Source organism: Rhododendron vialii, chromosome 12a (assembly GCF_030253575.1).
Source record: "Rhododendron vialii isolate Sample 1 chromosome 12a, ASM3025357v1".
Classification (NCBI taxonomy): Eukaryota; Viridiplantae; Streptophyta; class Magnoliopsida; order Ericales; family Ericaceae; genus Rhododendron; species Rhododendron vialii.
In genome coordinates this window covers 8,565,373-8,588,338 of record NC_080568.1, presented here as the reverse complement: position 1 = coordinate 8,588,338, position 22,966 = coordinate 8,565,373, and the positions used below count along the sequence as shown (strand labels likewise).

At 37.5% G+C, this 22,966-nt stretch overlaps 2 protein-coding genes across 2 annotated transcripts; both read right to left on the bottom strand.

The window, feature by feature from the left end:
• Nucleotides 1-927: 927 nt before the first annotated feature.
• LOC131309384 (uncharacterized) lies at nucleotides 928-1,887 on the bottom strand. Its single transcript, XM_058336033.1, has one exon. The coding sequence runs from the start codon at nucleotides 1,885-1,887 to the stop codon at nucleotides 928-930; it is 960 nt and encodes a 319-aa protein (XP_058192016.1).
• A 17,142-nt stretch (nucleotides 1,888-19,029) lies between these two features.
• On the bottom strand, nucleotides 19,030-22,430 carry LOC131310473 (transcription factor MYB16-like). Its single transcript, XM_058337497.1, has 4 exons — nucleotides 22,181-22,430; nucleotides 21,863-21,992; nucleotides 20,231-20,703; nucleotides 19,030-19,438 (listed from the first exon to the last, which is right to left on the bottom strand). The coding sequence occupies exons 1-4, from the start codon at nucleotides 22,311-22,313 to the stop codon at nucleotides 19,125-19,127; spliced, it is 1,050 nt and encodes a 349-aa protein (XP_058193480.1). The 5' UTR covers nucleotides 22,314-22,430; the 3' UTR covers nucleotides 19,030-19,124.
• Nucleotides 22,431-22,966: the final 536 nt, after the last annotated feature.

Below are 22,966 nucleotides of genomic sequence, written 5' to 3'. Positions count from 1 at the left end.
TTCCAGTAAAATGTTAAGGCCTTCTACTACGATGTTGAAAAGAAAGGGAGATAACGGGGTCGCCTTGTCTAATACCGCTTTAGACTTGAAACTCCTTAGAAGCAGAATCATTCACCAGTACTGACATAGACACTGTAGATACGCATTCCTTAATCCAGGCGCACCATTTTTCTCCAAAACCCAATTTAGCAAGGAGATCTAGCATAAAGCCTCAATTGACACAATCGTATGCCCTTTCAAAGTCTATTTTCAGTAGTAAGCCTCCTTGAGAACTGTTTTCCCAACTATGGATAAGCTCGTTTGCAATAAGAACTCCGTCCAGAATCTGTTTTCCCCCTACAAACGCAGTTTGGGCTTCACCTATCACTAATGGCATGTGAGCTTTGATTCTATTAGCTAACACTTTGGATAACACCTTATACACCCATCCCACCATACTAATAGGCCTAAATTCTTCAAATGATACAGGGCAGTCAACCTTTGGAATTAGAGCTACAAACGTCGAATTAATACCTTTTGTGAGTCTGCCATTGGAGTGGAATATCGAGAAAAACTGCATCAGCAATCCCTTCATAAAGCCCCAACCTTGCTTCACAAAAGAAAAATTAAACCCATCCGGCCCCGGAGCCTTAAGGTTGCTACACTCCTTTAGAGCAGCTAATAACTCCCCCTCTTCAAACAGCCTCCCAAGTTGGGTAGAAACTTCAGGGGGTAGTCTCCTTAAAAAAATTCCCCCCAATACCGGTCTGAGTGCTCTAACTTCCTTAAAATTATCGCTGAAGTGCTTAACTGCTGCTTCCTTAATCTCTTTCGGATCTTTTATCAATCTACCATTTGCCAAGATTGAACCCACCATATTTCTCCGAAACCTATTATTGGCAATGGCCTGAAAGTATCTCGTATTTTTGTTTCCTAGTTCTAACCAATTTAATCTGGATTTTTGTCTCCATAAAGATTCGGATAACCGAGTGAGTCTCCAAAATTTCGATTTAGCTTTACATCCCAAGCTTTTTCCTCTACACTAAGTTGTCTGTCCTCAACTACCAGATCAAATTGATGAATTTCCGCTTCTGTTTCTTGCAACGCTGAATTTACATCTCCAAATTCCTCTTTGTTCCATACTTTGAGCTTATCTTTGACAGCCCTCAACTTTTGCAATATTCTGAATCCAGCCCATCCACTCATCGGAGTATTCTCCCAAGTCTCCTGTGCAATCTTCATACACCTCGGATTCGACAACCAGATATCCATAAATCTAAACGGTCTAGGCCCCCAATCTCTGCTGTCGTCAATGAGGACAATCGGGCAGTGATCAGAAATAGGTCTGTGGATCCCCCATTGAACCACTTTGAATTTTGCAAGCCACTGTTGGGAGATTAAAAATCTATCTAACCGACTGTTAACTGCACGATTTTGATAATTGGTCCAAGTAAATTTCCTGCCCAACATAGGAATATCGAGAAGTTCCATTCTGTTCCCAAAATCAAAAAAATCCTTCATACCCCTCTCCATCCTCTGGCATCTGACCCTTTCACTGATCGTTCTGATTTCGTTAAAGTCACCCCCAATACACCAAGCTACATTCGAATTGGATTTCAACACCAATAGTTCCTCCCACACCCCTCTCCTACTAACCACGTCGTTTGGTGCATAAATATTGACCATAAAACACTGAAACTCATTATTAATCACACCCTGCAAGAGGATAAAGGATCTGTTGCATATAACATTAGTAACAATGAAAAAATCTTTTTTCCAGATCACTAATAAACCCCCCGAAGTCCCAGAAGCATTAGAGCAAGAAAAATCAAAATCTCCACTTCCCCACATACTCCGAACCACAAACACATCTATGTTCACCAATTTAGTTTCTTGGATAAACACCATATCGGGCTTCCGTTTTTTGATCAGCTTATACAGAAACCTTATCTTTATTGAACTACCCAACCCTCTAATATTCCAAGATAAAATATGCATAAAAAGATTAACCCAAACAAAATACTCCACACGACAAGATAGAAAAATTTCTAACTGCCATGGACTCTCTCCTGAGCAAGAGAGTATTCCTGAGATTCTAATTCGATCATATTACGGAGAATCCGACCATCATCAGGACAAAAATTAATACCCAACTCACCTCCAACTGCCATAGTTGCAAGTACCTCTCTGACAACGTTGGGGTGGGTCTGCATCGGTTCCTCTGGAGATGATGCAGAACTGTTTGCCACCAGCCCAGGGTTGAGCTCAGCAGCCTCGCTAATGCTCGCGAGGTTGGATAGCTGTCTGCGTCTCCGTCTTTGACACCCAGCATCTTTAAGATCTACCACCAAGTTTATACTTGGTACTTGTGAACCCCTTACATGCTCCCCTCGACCACCTGGTTCTTCGGTTCTCCCAATCTCCACTGCTATATTCACCGCCTCCCTTGGCATTTGAATTGGCCCTATCAAATCTTCCCCCATCGGATTTAACTGAGAAAATGAGATGGGTTCACATGGTAACGACCCCACCATCCTTTTATTCTCTCCAAGACCAACAGGCCCATCCACATCAGCAAGGGCTATGGTTCCCTCATGGGCTAATAGCTTATCTCGGTCCATCAAATTAATTTGGGCCAAATGGCCCAACCCTTGCATAAGCCCATTCTCCAGTTCCAAAGATTCATTTACCTCCAGACCCACTAAGTCTTCCACACCGAGATCCATCGAGTCTTCTACCCGGGATTCAAAATCGTCTGAGCAGTCTTGGGTTCTCGGTGTGATAGACATTAAATGCCCCCCTGTATTTTCATGCTTTGAGCCACCTCTCCCAAAGTCAGCTTTACTAGCTAAGGTGTCCCATCCCCCATCTACCATCTTCCTCCTATTGGGCTCTCCTTCCAAGCCCCTACCCACGTCAACATCATCAGCCTTCTCATTCCTCAGATCAAACCCCATGATAGCATCCTCTGAAGCTTTTCCCCCCACCCTTGTGGACCTGAACTGAGAAGAGCAGACTTCCTCCGGATTAATAAAAGATAATGACTCAGAGACCTCAACATCATAGAAGAGACCATCTACTTCAATTTGTAGCCATTTATCTATTGGACAACTCTCCAGGGTTGCTATCAGAATTTTCCCTTCAGCAAACGAAAATTCTTTTAGAGTATTCTCATCAACCATTATAAAACATCCCCAAGTCTCCTCAATCGATGTAAACGTTTGGATGTTCCATGCGTTCAAAGGAATTCCTCTACAACTTAGCCAGGCAAATCTCTCATGGCTAGCTGGTTCACCCTTCCATGGTTTTACATTATCAAACCAAAGATTCCATTGCCCCTTGATCATAGAATCCCTTGTCTCTTGACTTTGGAAAGTGATCAACATGTATCTCCCTCCTATTGATCGAAACTGCACCTCTTCATCCTCCAAGCTCAAGCTCATTTGCAGGGTTCTCATCGGCACCACTCTGCGCAGAACGGCCACTGCACTTCTATACAGCCACCCGTTACCAGTCGGTTTGACATGTAATACCAACCCTTGATCACTTCCCATTTTCGACGATTCTCCTTTCAACGCTTGAGCGTATGATCTTCCATTTGGTTCTCCCCTTTCCCTCTCCATCAAGATTATTTTGCCAGACCTCTGTTCCGTATTTGGCCCCTGTTTTAGTCTCCTCTGACTCTCTGGACCTGAATGAAACCTGGGTACCTTCCTTTTGACTTTCTCTTCATTAAGCCCAAAACAAGCTTCTTTCACATACAGTCTTACATTTTCCACCCAAACCCCATTCATTCTAGAGACTGCCATGCCTGCTGCCACATGATAATCATATCTAACAAACCCAAACTGATTCCCCGTACATTTGCTCCTTTTCTGCTGAATAAATGCGTCCCTAACCACCCCAAATTTACTGAAAGTCGTCCGGAGCCAACTCAGATCTTTGTTTTCTGGGATATTATCCATAAACAAGGTGAAAGTCTCGTTAAATGCTGCCCTCTGCTCTGATCGCCTTCGGTGGTTTCTAATCACTGGTATCCATCCCCCATCTTGCCCATTGTTCACCTTTGTTGCCCCCTCGGTCTCACACCATTTCCTTCTCTCTCTCTCTCTAGCCATCTCTCCAGTAGTTTTTTTAAATATTAATATTACAATGTTTCCAAATAAAAACACAATTGTATCCTATTTTCTTCAAAAACTATTACAATCATATCTTTTTGCATTTATATTGTCATAATTGTATCCTTTTAGTTTGATTTTTTTTTTTGTTATTTTTGTACTTTTATCATTTAAAAAAAAATTCACAAATATGTAAGGGTTTCAATATATGGAATTCGCTTTGAACTTCAAAAATATATGAGGCGGCCCTGCTTCCTTTCAATATATGTAACCAAGCAAGTACTCAAGATCAACCATTGGTCTCTCATTCAATTACACAGCCCGCTTTTCACATATATGTTTCATTGCCAAAAATTATCTTCTTATTACATATTGATCATGGATGATAAGTTGATAACTTTTCTTTAAGCCCCAAATCTAAGGGCCCGATTGGATGCGGTATGAGTTTTGAGTGTATTATTTATGAATGGGAGATAAGATAGTACGGGGTATTAGTTAAGAAGGGATGACCTACATTGATGTGACATTTTTAGAGGTGTATTAAAGAGTAGATGGTTTGGATGATGTATTAGAGAATGAGGATAAAATAATACTTGGTTTGGATAAATGATAAATAGAATGTATATGGAAGGGTCTTTGATATAAAAAATTGTCAAATGACTCACTTGCCCTTGTGCAGTGTATAATTTGATTATTCATTACATTAAACATATAATTATGAAATCCAATTTTTGATTAATTTTTTTCCACAAATAGTCAATAATAAATTAGTTAACTAATATGATAATTAATTAAAATATTAAAATTCATTTTTTGAGGGCTTTATTATATTTTGTTAATTTTTTTATTATGAAATATGAAAATGTTAAGTTTAGTTTTTATTTTATTTTGTAGCTTATGTTCTTTGTTGAATGATGAGTATCCAATTTTCTTCTTTTGAATGGTTGGTAAGCAACCTATTTTCTATGATGTATTTTTTTCATGTTCGTTCTATGTGTTTTGGGAAATGTAATAAGTTTGATGTTAAATTCACTTATAAACTTCGTAGAGCTTTTGGTATAGTTTGGACTACATAAAACAATCTTCATTTCCAAATCATCGAACTTATACTTACAACTTCATTCTGAATCGAATAAATGTGCCAACAAAATACAACATATGAAATCTAAGAAAAAATTACAATGCTTCTTCCTCTTCCTAGTCTTCCTTTGCTTCTTCTTACTCTTCTTGGCGTGCTTGGATACGTGTTGAACACTTGTTAACATTTGACTCAGATAATTTGTAAGTTTAAGACCACTTTTTGAAGGATTAGTAGGCTGTAACATTAGTTGCCAATTTGACCTTCTAACGTTGCCCCGCCTAAGTCCTTAACGTGTCTTGAAAAAAATTATCATCGTAGCCACAAAAATATGGAAAAGGGCCCGATTGGTGCTACAAGCACAATTTTGGACACAGTTTGGAACCAAAACTGTATTCAAACCTTGAATTTTTGAACCAAAAACGTAATTCTTCTTTATAGGTTCTAGTTTATTCAAGTTCCATTTTTTCTGATTTCTTATTTGCTTTTTAATCTTGTTACTGAAAACACCAAGAAATATATGAGAAACAACGTTTAGATTGCTAAAATTACTTTCAAACAGAAGTTGACAGAAACAATAATACAGAAAACCCTAACCATACGCCTGGATCTTGTGCTTGACAGAAATAATAATCTTTATTTTTCAAAAACCCTAACCATATAAATCTTCTATTTTCTGGTTTGCAAGTTATTTTTTGAGTTAGCATGTTTTTTTTGGGTTTACAGAGTAGTTTTCTGGGTTTAACAGAAGACAACACTCAAATCGAACTCAAATCAACTAAAACGAAATCATAATCCAGTCCATAACCAACAAATCGAACTCAAATCGAAACCCTAACAACAAATCGAAAACGAAATCAAAATCAAAACCCTAACCAAAAATCTCATAATTTTCTGATCGCATGAGTGTGAATCGAAATGAAGACAAGGTTTAACTACTAACCTCAAATAGCGCAAGGATCAAACCAGAATCACCCAAAAATCACACTAGAATCGCACCACAGAATCGCACCACAAAGCCCACGTTTTTTTTCCTGCTTTTTCGTACAGTGAAGAGGATAAAGCGAAGAGGAGATGGAGAGAGGGGGATTAGGGAGGGCAGAAATAACAAGATTTCATCTGTATTGCCCCGGATTAGTTATGGTTACCTCTGGAGGTGGCCATAAATTAGTACCCAAATGCCTATGTTAACGAAGAAGGGGAGAAATGAATACATGAGCAAAAGACGATACCTAACGGTGGAGCAACTGTCCAATTAGGAACCAATCCACCTGGATTGCACAACACACCCGATGGATACGGCATCCAATCGGGCCCTTGGGGATGTTGTTCAAATCGACTGGGAGTACACTCCAATTGACAGCGACTACGCGACAAAGAGAACAGAGGCGGTAGAGAGGAGTTGGTAAAAAATCCTAGATTGACTAGGTATATATATTTGTTATGTTCTAATCTCTTATAATGACAATCCACCAATCAATACATAAATCAATCACATGCACGAAAGAGAAGCAATCAAAAGATTAATTAATGCAATTAAAGGTATACGTGTAAAACTTTTGAAAAGGATAAAAATCATGGGAGAAAATCAAAACACTACAAACATCATTGTGCAATTACAAATGACCTTTAATTAAATAATCGTGAATCTTCACCGACTGACCAAAGATTGATTTGTCGAATCCTGTACACTGCATCAAGTGTTTGATTGCCGAACGCCTTAAATCCTCAAACCCTCCGAGATACTTCCAGAAATCCATTGAAAGAACAACTCAAATAGTTGAATCAAAGTTTAGAAGAAACTTCTTAAAGTTAATCTTGTTGCTCTATGATCATATTATTATGTATTTGATGTTTTCAAGGGTTTTGAAGTGCTTGGGGCGGCTATAATTTATTCGGTGATCCGCAGCCCTAAAAAGACCGTGTATTTATCAGTTGCAGAATTTGTCTGAGTTGCTCTAGCAACTTCTGTAGTCTGTTTGAGTTGCTTGTTTTGAAAAACGTTGCCATATATCAAAACCCTTGATTTCTTTTCCTTTTGAAGTTGACATATACCGAAACCCTTGATTTTCTTCCACTTCAATTATCTAAATACTTGACCTCTCAATTATCCAATATATCATTGATTTCTTTCGCTTACTAAACAGATACTCTAAAATAAATGAAAAATAAATTACAATTCGATAAACGAGGATACGATTAAATGCTCGTTTTATTGTGAGTTTTGCCCAAAAAAAAGAAAGACCGTGACCTATGAACCTTCCAGTTGGGTTGTACCCTTGTGCCTTTATTATTATTATTATTTTTTTGGTGCTCTTGTACCCTTGTGCCTATATACATTCACGTTTTCTTGTAGTCCGATCCTTCCCAAGTTTTGCAATACTATACCTCAATTAGCACTGGCAAAAACATGAAAATATGAGAGGACACTAAATGATTTTGTTTAAATCAGTAAGTTCTCACATGTATAAAATTCGTCACGTAATACAGTGTTGGCACCGCCCTTTTAACTCAAATCAATTTAACCCGGAGACTTTGGTCTGATAGTTAAGGCATGCCACTTTAGGAATTGCTTCCTCTTAAGGTTTTGGACTCGGAATCTCTCGATTAGGTGTTATCGACTCTTTTGAGGCCAATTTATACGGAGCTTTGCTCCGTCTTTAATTGAACTAATCCAAGTGGACGGTGGAATTGGGCCCAAGAATCGGTCGAGGTGCGAGTAAGCTTGTCTGAATACTTGAGTTTTTTTTTAAAAAAATGTAGACTAATTTGGTAAGAAAGTTGTTCTGTGTTGGCACTGGCCTGCATTAAGAATAGGAAAATTCTAAAATTAGCCTAATAGGCTGATAATAAAAAGTGTGAATGTGTATTAAAATGTGTAAAAAAAATATGTGTTTTTCTTGTTTTCTTGTGTGCTTATTGTCAGCCTAGTAAGTTGACAATAGAAAGACCGTTAAGAGTATATAAATGTATACAACCATGCTACCCACACAGAGAATTCCACACAGATCGCGCACAAATTGTTGTTTGGGGCCCACTACGGGTCCCACACAACCGATCCGAACCGTTCATTAAATGTAAAAGATTGAGCTCATTTTTCACGCGGACCCTTGAATTTTTTTTTAATCAAAAAAATGATAAAAATGTTTTACATTTGATGAATGACTTGGATCATTTGTGTGAAACCCGAAGTGGACTCCACACACGGATCTGTGCACAATTTGTGTGCTAAAAGTTTGGGTGAACAGACTTAGGCTCCGTTCCAGAAACCTTCTTAAAAAATAAGTACTTATTTTGGAACTTCTCATTCAAAAATAAGAAGGACCATTCCACAAAACCCAAATAAAAAGTTCCTTTCACATTTTCAAACTCAAAAATAATGTAAATGGAAAAAAAAAATTCAAAATTTTTTGCACCGTATTAAAGATCTCAATGAGATCTATCAAACAAGATCCATAGTAATAAGAAAATTATTTGCGTAAACACATGATTTTTGAGCTTGAAGTTGCTTTATACAAAAAATAAGACTGTTGCTATGAGAATGGGCGCCGGCGGAAGGAAATCATACCAACGGCAGCGCTGGGCCGTCTCCGGCCACCGGACGGCCCATCCGAGCCGTCCAAAAATTCTAAAATAAAAAACCGAGGGGGCTAGCGCGGGAATTAATGGCATCTGAGGTGTGTAGGGTGCTTAATCCGAGCACCCCTTTTTCGTGTATACGATTTCACACAAAAAAGGGGTGCTCGGATCAAGCACCCTACACACCTCGGATGCCGTTGATTCCCGTGATGGGCCCCCTCGAATTTTTTTTTTAGAATTTTTGGACGGCTCGGATCGACTGTCCGATGGCCGGAGACGGCCCGGCGAGGCCGTCGGTACGATTTCCCTCCTCGGCCGGTCGGTACCTATATAAATTCTTCCAAAATAAGTACTAACTTTCTTATTTTCCGGAACAAGACTTCTTATTAGACAAAAAAATAAGTTCTTATTTCGGTTCCGGAACGGGCCCTTACTGAAATGTATAATAGTGGGGTCACTTCCATTTTGAGATTTCTGATCATGTCGGTAGCCCAATCGGTGTTAAAACAAATTAACAGTCAGTCCATTTAATTTGCCGACCTGCACATTAATTTAGAGCAGTGTAAATGGATTTTTATTCAATGCACTTATTAATTTAGCAGCTAGCTTTTTATTCAAAATGTGAATTCGGCCAACAAATTAGGTATGTTTATTCATTTTCAAAGCTTGGCCTTGGACATTTGCATTGACATTTACGCGGGCTGGCCAGCTACAAGTAGTTATCGCAGCAATACATTTGGTGGTAACTCATTCACAAAGGCAACTACCTTATTAATATCTCTCTAGGTTTTTTTTGGGGTAGCGAGATTTTCGGGATAGTTTGTGAGTACCTCAATTAATATCGGGACTCTGAAGTTATAACGACTAGGCAAACCCTTCAATGGCCCTAAAGTTCTGAATGTTTAATCTCCGTAGAATCCGAACATGCATGTTAGCTCCACCGTCGAAAATGGAAAGTAGGGATGACCTATGTTATCGATCGTGAGAGAAAAATGGATCTCCACTTTGGGGCCTATAGTCCTCTTTATCGAAAAATGTAGCAGAGAATGAACTAGAAACCGAACTGATTTTAAATTGGGAGAAATTACAAACCCGGACCGAACCGAAAAAAAAATGGTGGACGAAACTGCCGTTTCGGTCCGGTTTTCCGGTTAAGGGTTACACCCCTGCTCTTTGTGCACATGATACTTAAAAGACTCGACTATCAAGTGCCATGGGAAATGGCTATTCCAAGATATATATTATTATTGCTCTCAGTTGAAGTTAATTGAAGCCCATTTCGCAGTCTGCGTAGCTAGTAATGTTGGGCCTTGCTTTCAAAAACATGGGCCTACATTTGGGCCCAAATAAGCGTGGCTTTTTTTTTTGGACTGTTTGACTAAGAGTATCTCGAATGATTTGGGAGGAAATTTAGAGATGATAGACAGAAGAAATTTAGCAAGAGCTACTTTTATTGGAAAGAGACAGATAGTAAAACTTGCCTTCAACGAAATATTTTAGCTCTTATCCAAACAAAAAATTGAAAATTATTTGAGGGACTTGTATAAGATATTTACTTTGAATAATATTTTCATAGGTTTCAAACTAACCGTTATGTTAATTATGTGCGTACCTCACACATTCATGCATAAGTTCATAACTACAAGGATTAATACATAACTAGCACCATAAAAGGTCATTGAGCTTAAAAAAATGGTGTAATAAATCATGATGTTTGGCTACTAATCCTTCCCCGATATGTATCATATTAAGTGATCACACAAAATTTTATTTCCCGATCAAAACAAAGATGAGCTAAACGAACTTAACTACATCCAACTTGAGTCATTGAAAATATTTGATAATGAACCATATAAACGTGATTAAAAGTACCAAAAAACTATCAACTCTCTTTATTTTGAATCAAAATGACAGTTACAACTATCAACTCTCTATTTGATCAAAAGGGTAAAATTTATGGATAACAATTTATTTTTAGTACTTGAAAGCACCATTTTTTTAATTTACGATAAACTTATTACTTTTTGGTAAAAAAGTTGAGAATTGAGAGTGCTGTAATATTTATTCTCTATTGTTAAAAAAGTTGAAATTGTCAAATTAAGACACATTTGGTTAGTTCATTAGGTTTGGTCAAAAAATTTCGTCACCAATTATTTCTTTTGGCGACGAAAAATATTGCCGTCACCAATATAAGAAATCGGTGACGAAATTTTCCGTCACAAAAAACATTTTAATATGGAAAAAAAAATCCCAATTTTTGGCACCTACTTGGTTTTTAACCAGGTCTCTTGAGTTTGGCGCACAAGTTCTAACCAAGTACACTACACACACTTTTAAATTTATATTTGAAATATCTAATATATATATATATATATATATATATATATTATAAAATATAGCGGTATCTTGAAGGAATATTCCAAAATTTATGTACACATACAAACAAAAGCATCTTTTTGGCCATTGGATTGAGTTTTCAATACGTTACAGCTGTTGGATCTTACAATATGACATTTTGGTAAATACATTACATTTAAGTGGCATTTTAGTGAGGGATGAAGGAATTCAAATAAAATTCTCTCTCAAAACCAATATTATTGGTGTAAACTGGGGAATTAACTATAGATGGAGCCCCTGGCTAAATTGGGGAATTTATGTGATTTTTCCGATTGCCCGTGCGGCCCGTGCCTAGATGGAGCCCCAAAGGGAGGAATCATCAGACACCAATTTACTTTCTATAATTAATTCCCCCTTCTCCCTGTAGGTTTCGAATATCTCTCTCACCACGCAGGCAGTAGAAATAGGTTGGGTGTGGCCCGACGAAGCAGACGACGGTCATGACGTCGCTGCAAAATTATTGAGATCGCTTTGTTTAAACCCGTGGTTCCCATCTCTAGCTTCCTTCCTTCTCATGTACTCGCTACCTTTTTTATCTAGCCAATAAGGTGTTTGGAAAAATGACGCCTCAGGACGTGTTTTGATAATTAATATCCGCCAAGGGCATACTAAGAACAATTGTTAATGATGAAAATGTCCTTGGCGGTTATTAATTATCAAAACACGTCATTGGCCGTCATTTTCCCTAAGGTGTTTGATAGAATGCCCAACACATGTTCGGTGAATCTGTAGTAGTGAATTGGTTTTTATAGTAAGTAGACTACTTTTTATTCAATTGTATGTGTTTTGGAAAATCTTTGGAAGCATGTAATAGTTATTGGCCATCCATTTAAGTTGGAAAATATGTAAGCGCATGCACTGTGCGAACAATAGTTCATAACTGAGTGTTTCATCCATTTCATCCTCTTTTTTTTTATAAGACTGCATAAATCAAAAACACCAAATTAAAAAGGTGTTAATTTCCGTCCCCTACTCTAATTGCTTTCTCAATTTTATAAAACTAGATGGCCAAAACCAGTTCCAAAAAGAGTTTTCATAATTATTTTTCGTCCCCTACCAATTTAGTTGATGCAGAGCATTGGTTGGTATGTTTAAATTTTAAAATGTTGGTTTTTATAATTTTAATCTTGGACATGGGTTGATATATTGGGTTCAATATTCAGTATTTATTTGCAGTGTGTTGATCGTTTGAGTCGTGCTTTCAGGCACGAACGTGCACTAACCATGTGCCATTAGGTACGTTGCGCCGTGCCTAAAGGCACGGGCATGCACTAGTATATATATACGTTTAACAATATATTTTGAACGTCATTTTGAAACTTTAAACATTAAAATTAGAAATTTTGGTAAAAATGAAAGTTATTGCTCTTTGTGTTATTGTTCAAACCCAGTTTGATTTATCTCAATCAGAATTCTGAGCAAAGAATTATGCTTGAAAAATATTTGGTGACAAAGCGTAATTCATAAATTTCGTCACCAAAAGTACCCATTTGGCGAGAAAATACATTTTACGTCACTGAAAATTAACGTAAAAAAGGAGACGAAATATTTTTCGTCATCAAAGAAAACCATTTGGGGACGAAAAAAATATTTTGTCGCCATATGACCCCCAAATCCGAATCAACCCATGAGAAGAAACTGGTGGGAGAAAAATGGCAAGACAGTTGGGATCTAAGACGGAAGGAAAACAATGAAGGAGAAATTAAAAGTAGAAAAATCAGTAGGCTAGGGAGAGAGGTAGAGGGGAGAGAAAGAGAAGAGGGAAAAACCTAACGCAATAAACCTAAATTGCATGCATCTATCTCTTCCACAACAAACAATAAGCACTTTTCGCCATTCACTATCGACTTCTCAATAGTTCTCTCCATGCTATATTCTGTATATGCGAATAGAATTGGTTTTAATACCACAAGATTTGATTTAAGTACTTTAAATAATTTTTTGTGCATGAAGATTGATATCTTCCATTCAAGAAAACCGTTATTAAAAACGAGGTTGAACTGTATTTCAATGGGTTGTGTTAGTTTGGTACAATAAATTCTATGGATTAGTTTGGCTCTTTAAATTAACAGTCCGTAGGTATTTGTTAGGTTTGGTTTATTATAAAATTGAACCGATTTGGTCCATGCTCCCCTACCAAAAAATAAAAAATAATTTTTTTGAAGTTTTCCAGATTTTGTAAAAAAAAAAAGGGAAGCGAAAGGTAAAAAACCACAAAAAAAAGAAGAAGCAAAAATGAGTACGAGGATTTAAATTTGGCTTAATTTCAAGGACAACCGCTCAACTATCATGTTTTGTCAACATCACCACATAAACTAAAAACCTCATCAACCTCACTCCTCAACTTCCATTTTCCACCAAGTTCACCTCCTTTGCCCAAATCTTCTAAGAAATGTAAACATTTTGGCCGAAAAAGATGTAAGCTTTCATTTTCCATCAACTTCACCCCTCTGTTCAAAATTTTTCTAAGTGCAAATTCTAATTTTAACAAAAGAAGGGGTATCTTTAGTCTTTTCCCTTGTTTCCGTCCTAAATTTTAATAGAAGTGAGCAAAAGGGGTGAAGTTGATGAAAATGAAAGTTGAGGGAGTGAGGTTCATTTTTAGTTGGGGTGATGTTGACAAAACATGATATGTGACAGGTGTTCTTAAGGGACAAGGGGTGTTGTGCCAAGGGGAGCACAAGATCGTGTTGTGCCCATCGGACGATCAGTTCGACGATCCAACGGTCCAGATCTCATTCCCACTGAGATTATAAGCTTTTAAATTTCCGTAGGCATTGGATACAATGAGGGAGGAATTTTTATTTTTTATTTTTGCCAATGTTGTACACATCAGTGGAGGTTAGTGGGGTGTTAGTAGATTTATCTATGAGAGGTTTTAGAGGCTTTCTATAATCCTGAATTCCAAATACCAACGATAGGCTTGAACCTTGACATCCCACATGGGGATTACAAGAGTTACCAACTCGGACATGAGCCCATTGGTCAATGATGGAGGAATTTTTTTTGTCAAACGATAGATAAGATTTTATAAATAATAACAACGAAAAGCATCAGAATAGGCATCCATTCCCATAGAGGGGACATATAAGCGACAAAGAGAACTAAACTGCCAAATCCTACAACCAACACTTCTCACAGCTTGAAGATCGAGCAAAATCCACCATGACCTCATCAAACCCTCCAATGGAACGGAGGAATAGAGACCTATCAAAGAAATGGCAGAAGATATCTCTGAAGAGAAATGATAACCAACACCCACAACTGGTGAGAGAGTTCCACACAGATACGGAGTAATAGATAATGAGTACTGCTATATACACCGACCATTTTGGACCGAAACCGTACCGACGGCCGCGCGCGGCCGTCTCCGGCCACCGGACGGCCGATCCGAGCCGTCCAAAAATTTTAAAAAAAAAAACCGAGGGGCCCAACGCGGGAATCAACGTCATCCGATGTGTGTAGGGTGCTTGATCTAAACACCCTATTTTTATACACGAAAAATAGGGTGTTTAGATCAAGCACCCTACACACATCGGATGACGTTGATTCCCGCGTTGGGCCCCTCGGTTTTTTTTTTTAAAATTTTTGGACGGCTCGGATCGGCCGTCCGGTGGCCGGAGACGGCCGCGCGCGGCCGTCGGTACGGTTTCGGTCCAAAAATGGTCGGTACACATAGGATTTTCGAATAGATAATAGTCAGACAAAAGGGAAAAACGAAAACGAAAGCAAAAGAAAAAGAAAAAAGCCACTCAACTTGGCATTAACGAGGTTTATTTCAGAGGGTGCCAGTGGCAGGGCCTTTTAACTGCCTATCATAAATTTTCAGCAGACCATTTTGTTCGGGTGCCCCTCCTTTAGATTTCGTGCATAGAATTAAGGCAAATGCTAATGGTCCCTGGGGCACTTCTAAGTTGCATTAAATGAGTTAAAAAGTTGTTGTAAAACCATTGGAATAGTCATATAATTAATTGAGTTATTAAATGTGGAGCTATCCAACTACTTATATTCAACTTTATTCTAATAAGTGCAAAGTATGCCCTATTTACCCTCCTAAAGTGAACTCTGATTTCAAATGACCATTCATATTCAACGTTTGAATTTTCGATTCAACCCTTCAAAGAGTTCATATTTGGAATTTCTTCTATCATTCGAGAATATTATTACCACAATCATTGATTAAGTTTTCGGACTTTTAATAACACAAGTTTTTATATTCACCTTATTTTTATTGTTTTAATCATTTTATCCCGACAAGAAGTTTAAAAGATAAAAATTACGACCGATATAAGAAAAATATACTAAACATTAAAAAAATTGAAATAACTGGTATTTTCATCTTTAGTGTTGTCTCATTTGAAATTTTTTCTACTTTGGTCCACATTTTATATTTTTCTGATTCATCTCATCGAGACAAATGATTATTAATCCCAAAAATTATAACGAAAAGCGAAACAAACAGTGAAACAAAAAATCACAAAAAGTAAATAACAGCGAAAAATACTACTCAAAATTAGGAAGAATCATTTGTCTTTTGAACTGTGATTACTTATATTTTCCACCATAGTATGATATAAGGCACCGCCTATTTTTTTTAAGAACAAATATGAAGGGCATAATATAACTATAAGGGTAAAGTTGGACATTTTCAAAACTTTTCCAATGCTGTATTAAATGTCACTAGTTTATCTTGAAACTAACAATCACTAATGAGAAGACAAATAATATGGAGAATATTAAATGTAAATACATAATTTATTGTTACTAAACTAATGCACTAAACTTATGCCCCAGGGGTGCTTGTTAGCAGGACCGTAGAATTAAATAGGAAAATGATTTTCACACTTCTTTTCTTGATTATGGTCGGCAATTTTTTTTTGTCTTTTAGTAAAAAACATACGTACACACAAAAATTTTCACTTAAAGACAAGAAATGAAGTGCTATAATAAAAAAGGGAATATGGAAATTATTTTCCAATTAAATATAGCGTAGATATTAAAATTAAAAATAGAGCTGTTACACAAATGATGAGCCCAACATGCACAATTTTGTTTTCAGACCTTTCCAATACCGTTTGCTGTGTACAGAAAATTCGATCAATTTAGAAAATGTTACGAACATTGATATTTGTGTTCAGATTTGGACATAAATGTGCGCCGCAGAAGTGTCTAGACCGATGAGTGGCCCATGTCTATTAAAAATAGGAGTAGGATACAAGGGCATTGTACCGTTTCGGACATATCCGTATTTAGATATGTGTATGGCTACAAAAAGACAGCATTTAATCTCCAAAAAAGCAACATTGCAAAAACTATCCATTGGCGACGAAATACAAATTTCGTCTCCAAATGTTACCTTTTGGTGAGAAAAAGAATATTTTGTTTCTAAAGGGATGACAATTGATGAATTTCGTCGACAAATTACTATTTGGCGAGAAAATTCAGATTTCGCCAAGAAGTTTTGTCACAAAATGTTATTTACAAGACTAATATTTTGTCCATAAGAGTTGAACCCTGGCTGTAACACACCCAAAGGAGTGCTACATAACCATTGGAACAACCGGACACCTTAAGTTAAATTAAATATAAACAACGTAGTAAATAGAGTAATAGACACCCATGTCTGACACCACATTCTTTCTCTCTCTCATACTGAATTAGATGGCATGTGTTTAATTTAATTAGTGATGATTGAACAATTAATTATGGAAATTGATTTTAGTACTTCAAAAATTGATGGAGGGGCTCTAAAACGACGTCGTTTGTGTATCAACACAGTTCAATTTTGGAGTCCCTCCATCAATTTTTGGAGTGCCAAAATCACAATCCTTAATTATTTCGATTATGTTGTTAGTATTACATACACCAATGTCCCACCGGCATCTTGTCAAAAAGAATGTCCGACCAGCCACCGGCCCATTCTCTCACTCCCCCCTCTTCTTGAGTGGTTTTGAGGCACCGACTCGTGATGCATGTCACAATACTATTCTCTACCAAGAATGTGTGGTAAAAGAAGTGTATCGTACATCACATGACGAGACCAAATACCACTGTATAGTTGCTCCCTCTCCGTCGTCCTGACACTGAAACGTATAGCATGCCACCCTATGGCCTCTCTCTCCCTCCCTCCTTGTTTGTTCCGTACAAGTATTAATAGCTGCTTTTCGACTGATAATGAAAAAAAAGGAAAATGATATTGACATTCCAAAAATTGATGCAGACACTCCAAAAAATAAAGGAAAGTGGCTTTGGTGTTACACTGATTTTGAAGTGCCTGCATCAATTTTTGGAGTGTCAATATCATTTCTCAAAAAAAGAGAGGAGGATGTTCAAAACAAAGGAGTACTACTATATTGTTTTGTTTGGTTTGTGTTTTAAAGGAGGTTTTTGGGTAATGAGTGAAAGATAACGGATAGAGAAATAAAAGTGACAATTGAAAAGAAAAACTTATAAGAGACTGTGCATAGAGAATCGGAGATCCAAAACGAACACAATTAATGCTTTACTTAGTAATACCATTAGAAGGAAAAAAAAAACCATTAGAAAATCTTTAATTAACTCTTTCCTTTCCTAGATAACTGGGCATTTTTTTTATCCGCGAAATAGGGGGAGATTTCTTCTTTGATATATACTCTTCTATTTCCTGGCATTTTTTCCCAGTTGTTTTTTGGTAATGAAGGGCCAGAACCACGTGCTACTGCTGCTCTAGACACGTCTGAAATTGAAATGCAGATGGTTATATCTTAGAATTAATGTTGCCAGGGGATCCTGTAAGGCGGAGTGTCCTACAGGCCGGATTGTAGTGCGATACAGAGCTGTCGATTTCAATAATCAACGGTCCAGATTAAAAATTAATTTTGATTGGTAAAAATTATTTATTACCGATCGAAATTAAAAAAACATATCTTTACCATTTATTATTGAGATCGATGGTCCGTATGCTGCACTACAACCCTATAGGGTGGAGCGCCCTACAGGGATTTCCCAGTCCTGGCCTAGTGGTTTTCTTTCTGTCTTCATTGGTGTGGTTTCATTGAGGAATCTATTTTAGGCTTGATTTGGGTTCTTAGGCAGGTGTGTGTGTGTGTGTGTGTGTATATATATATATATATATATATATATATATATATATATATATATATATATATATTTATCTAAAGGACAAGATTATGCTTCCCCTAATCCTATTGCTATTTTGTTTCTCACCAACTCTTTTTGGGTTCTAAGGTGGCATGAGATTGTCGGAATTTGAGGTGTCAACATAATTGGGAAGTCAATTTTCTCATTGTGACGCCGTTATACTTTGGATCATTTTGATCGTTTGTTATTTTATTTTTATCGTTAATAAATTCCTTTATATTGTTACGAGCAATTTCTCAACCTACCCCTCCGCCTCTCGAATTTTTTAAAGCAAAAAAGAAGAAGAAAAAACAAGAAGAAGAAACAAGGCAGTTTGCAAAGAGCTAACTGTGCATTGACTACTGCATATTTTTTTTAAAATAGCAATTGAAAACTTCGTCGATAAATGTATTTAACAACACGATTAGATATGATTTAAGCAATCACAATAAACTGCCTACTTCTAATACTAAAGCTTTATTATTTTGCAATGCCTATTCATACATTGCAAACTACACTTACAACTACTTTTTCCTAACTGCGGCCTGGTGTGGCTAAAAAAATAAGCTCTATTATTATTGGCTTATTTTTCTTTAATTGGATGGACAAAATGGGCTTTTGACTTTCCAATAAGCCAAACTTGTAGGATTATTGCAACTCAATAGGTCAATAATCCAGTTTATTTTTTTAGCCAAACCAGGCCAATCTGTCTCAAATAATTAACTTCTCTACCACTAAAAAAAGAAAGGATCTTCTGTCCCATAACCCTACCGATCTGTCTCAAATAATTAACTTCTCTACCATATGTTATCGGGTCGTCGATGCCAGATTCCAAACAGAGAATGTGGTCTCGTTTAAAACACTGGTGAACCCGATGGCGAGCAATTCACAAGATTCAGAAGGTTGTTCCAGTAATTCGTGTTCTCTTCAAAGTCACTGCAGCAACTTCCAGCGACGTTACCGGAGTTTCCCCCGGTGATGGACGGGTATAGTTGATTAGAGTTGTCAAGCACTATATCAGCAAGCCCTACTTCCATGAAATTTGGAAGCAATATGTTTTCATTTCCTGTAGCCAAAGAGTCATCAATATATGTGGAATATGCCAAGCCCTGAAGCTGCAGTGTTTCCGTCTCATCTGGAAAATTACTTGACAGTCCCATGGCTTCACCTGTGTTGGGAAATAATCCACGTTAGAATAACACTGTTAGTTCTTGGAAGGGAAAGATGCCTTGGACAAAAATGTCCGGACACAGATGCTGACATAGGTGCATCTCGAACTGTTCCATGTTTGTGGGTTCCACAGGCATAACGAGGGATGCAAAAGCGTTGGACAGTATTGGAAATAAATGGTCAAATTATGTGTTTGGAGTTTGGACAGTTGCGTCTAGGGTTGCAAACGGGCCGAGCCAAGTCAAGTTTTACTGTGCTCAAGTTTGTTTATTAAGTTTTTAACGAACCCAAGCTCGAGCTTGAGGCTCAGTAAAAACTTAACGAATCGAGCTCGAGCCGAGCGGGCCTTGGCTTGACTCGAGCTTGTTCAACGCCTAATACAACCAAAAATATTTTGATTGTGAAGGTAGATATTTTTCATTTTCCTATACTCAACAAGAAAATAATCTCTATTTTAAAATAATAATAAAATGTAATATGTTTTTGTAAAGATTCTGCATTAGGGTATCAAAATGCTAATGCTAAATGTAGTAATTAACATAAAAAGTCTATTAAGTCTTCGCTTGCGAGCCAACCCGAGCCGAGCTTCTATTAGCTTGTGTTCGGCTTGATAACAAAACGAGCCAAGAATTTGAGCTTGTTTATTTATGTCTCGGGCCGCTCGCGAGCGGTTCTGTTTGCAGCCCTAACTGCGTCCATAGCACTACTCATTGCAACGAAGCATAGTAATTTCTCACGATATGAAAATAATTTTATTGGAATATGCAGATGAATTTTCTTCTCAAATTACCTTTATTCGAGAAGTTAAACGTTGATGTGAGGGAGTCGAGAGTAACACTAGTGGCCGAAAACGCATTACATTTTGGTGCATTTAGCCATGAGCCTTGCCAAGCTGTTAGTACATCCAGACATAGTGGTTGAAGTGGCGGAGGCGGCAACGGTGCTGTAGTAGTCGTTGTGGCTTCATAAACGAGCTGAGTTGAAGCCGAGGGGCCGACTTGTGTTTGGAAAGGGTTGGAAACTTTTAGCTTGGACTCCCGAACGAGTCTGGCTTCGGCTTCAAGCCGGGCGCCCTCCCACTGAGCCATGTGGCTAAGGTTGGCTGCGTCCTTCAACTGATCGGGACCGAGGGCGTGGCTCTTCGGCTTATGAGTTGCTGGATCGATTCCCAATTTGGTTAGCCTCTTTTTGAGGTGCGTATTCCAGTGGTTCTTGATTTCATTATCTGTTCTCTTCGGCAAGTGAGTTGCTATGACTGACCATCTATATCAAATTAACCCGATTACGGACAAGTCCGAAGCCAAAAAAATAAAAATTGTTTTAACACAATTTTCATCATAATGAGATATTTGAATCTATACATATATGATGATAGAATTAGATGCTGCCACATTGTATGCATTGAAATTCACTATATTGGGTTGTTTGACCGAAAATCTAACATTAAATTCAACTAATTTGTTAATCATCAACTTATCTAAAAGCTTAAACTTTTAAAGAGAGGAGCAACTAATTTGCCAGACTCTTTTTCATAAGCGGGCTAAACACGTATAAATTTTGATCGTTATCTAGGTAGGCGGTGAGACTCGAACACTGGATCTATTGTCTACTCTAATATCATATTCGATTGTTAACCATTAACTCATCTAGAAGCTTCAACTTTTAGAGAGAGGGATAACTTTATTAATAATACCCTCAATAATTTGCGATGAAAAACATGCAATTTGAGTTGATTAATTTGTCTCAAAAGATCTAATTTCTTGTAGTACTAGAAGTTCTAGTATGAATTTATTTTTGTTTTTTCATTTTGAGAAATGTTAATATACTAAAAAATGTAACGAAAAATCTACTCCATACACTGGTTAGATGGAGTAATTATTCAATAGTCCAGAAGTACCGATACATGGTATTTCGGACCACTTGACAATAACACGTTCCTTTTGGGTCCATACACTTAATGGTAAGCTCTACAAGAATGTGTGTTTGTAAAGTGATACGAAGTACCATGTGGCGGTACTCCTGGACTATTGTATGATTTCACGGTTAGATGTGGATCCTACATAAACATTGACATGTGGCTCAATGATGAAATTATTCACTAATTTGGGAGTACCGCCATGTGGTGCTTGAACTACTCTATTCACATTCTTGTGTGGATCCTATATAAACATCGACATGTGGCTCAATGATGACATTTTCACTAATCTGGGAGTACTGCCACGTGGTGCTTGAACTACTCCATCCACATTCTTGTGAGGTCCACAACTAAGTGTGGAAACCACACATTATGTGTGGTTTTAGAGTGATTTGGTCCCGGATTACAGAATAACTACCCCATTGTGAGTTCAAAGTCTATTTTTGTGGTACACTTGTTTGGTAAAACCACTGTGGTTTTTTTTCTTCTTCTTCTTATTATGGTCACCTGTTTCCGAGAAGAGCGTGGAGTTGGATGATAGTTTGTTCTTCCTGCAAACTGAACTTGCCTCTCTTGATATCAGGTCTTAGATAATTCGTCCACCTCAATCTGCAACTCTTTCCGCATCTCTGGAGGCCTGTTTAACCAAATCCACCAATTTTTCACTGCCACATTAATATAGGCACACTGATATACACACACACACCCACGCTAGTATAGTACTATATATGTACTCCGATATGTACCGAAAGATTTTCCCAAAATAAAGTACAAAACGATATGATACAGTAGTAGAATTGCAAACCTATCATTTTGGCATGTTACCTGCTTTTGCGGGGAGAGCACGCCAGCTTCCATGGCCGTATTGTTCAATGTAAGCCAACAGCTTGTGGTCTTCTTCAGGTGTCCATGGCCCTTTCTTCAACCCCACCTTCTCACAACCTGGTGACCTACCCATCCTCTATAGAGAGAGAGAGAGAGAGAGAGAGAGAGAGAGAGAGAGAGAGAGAGAGAGAGAGAAGATTGGACACTGATATGTTATTTGATTCTTGATTTGTTTTTCTAGTGCATGCTAAGTAAAGATGAGGGTGGTGTGCTTAACGTAGAAAGGCATCCCATTATATAAGGGTGGAAAATTTAATGGGCTCTGTCGATGTGGTGCAAAATGTGTTGTGTTTTTTTTTTTTTCAGGACGTTGTAGCCTTAACTTCCCACAAATGGGAGTTACTAGGTCTGTCGGGGAATAGGGAGATTTTATGTTAAGCACATCACTAGGGACGTTGTAATACTAGTTGAGTGGCTGGTTGTATGTTCCAATACAATTGTCTAGGATTTGACTTTTATAACCAAACCACAAAAAAGTAATTTTTTGTGAATTCAATTATCTTGACATGCATGGATGGCCAATTTTTAACAAAACTGGAAAGAGAATTAACCGAACTGCGTGTAAATGGTTTGGACACCTTAACCATCATACCCAAAAAGAGAAAAAATGAATGGAGTAATAGATAAGCCCTTTATCTCTTGTAGATATACATAGAAAAGTGAAAAAAGAAAGAACAAAATTTGATTTGACAGAACACATTAATTTATACGGGAACAAAATGAGTT

Coding starts and splice junctions, on each gene's coding strand:
- LOC131309384 (XM_058336033.1), bottom strand. CDS start 1,887: ATGGTGTTTATCCAAGAAACTAAATTGGTGAACATAGATGTGTTTGTG.
- LOC131310473 (XM_058337497.1), bottom strand. CDS start 22,313: ATGGGTAGGTCACCAGGTTGTGAGAAGGTGGGGTTGAAGAAAGGGCCA. Junction 21,993..22,180: donor TGCTCTCCCCGCAAAAGCAG/GTAACATGCCAA, acceptor TTGGTTAAACAG/GCCTCCAGAGATGCGGAAAG. Junction 20,704..21,862: donor CACGCTCTTCTCGGAAACAG/GTGACCATAATA, acceptor AATTTGATATAG/ATGGTCAGTCATAGCAACTC.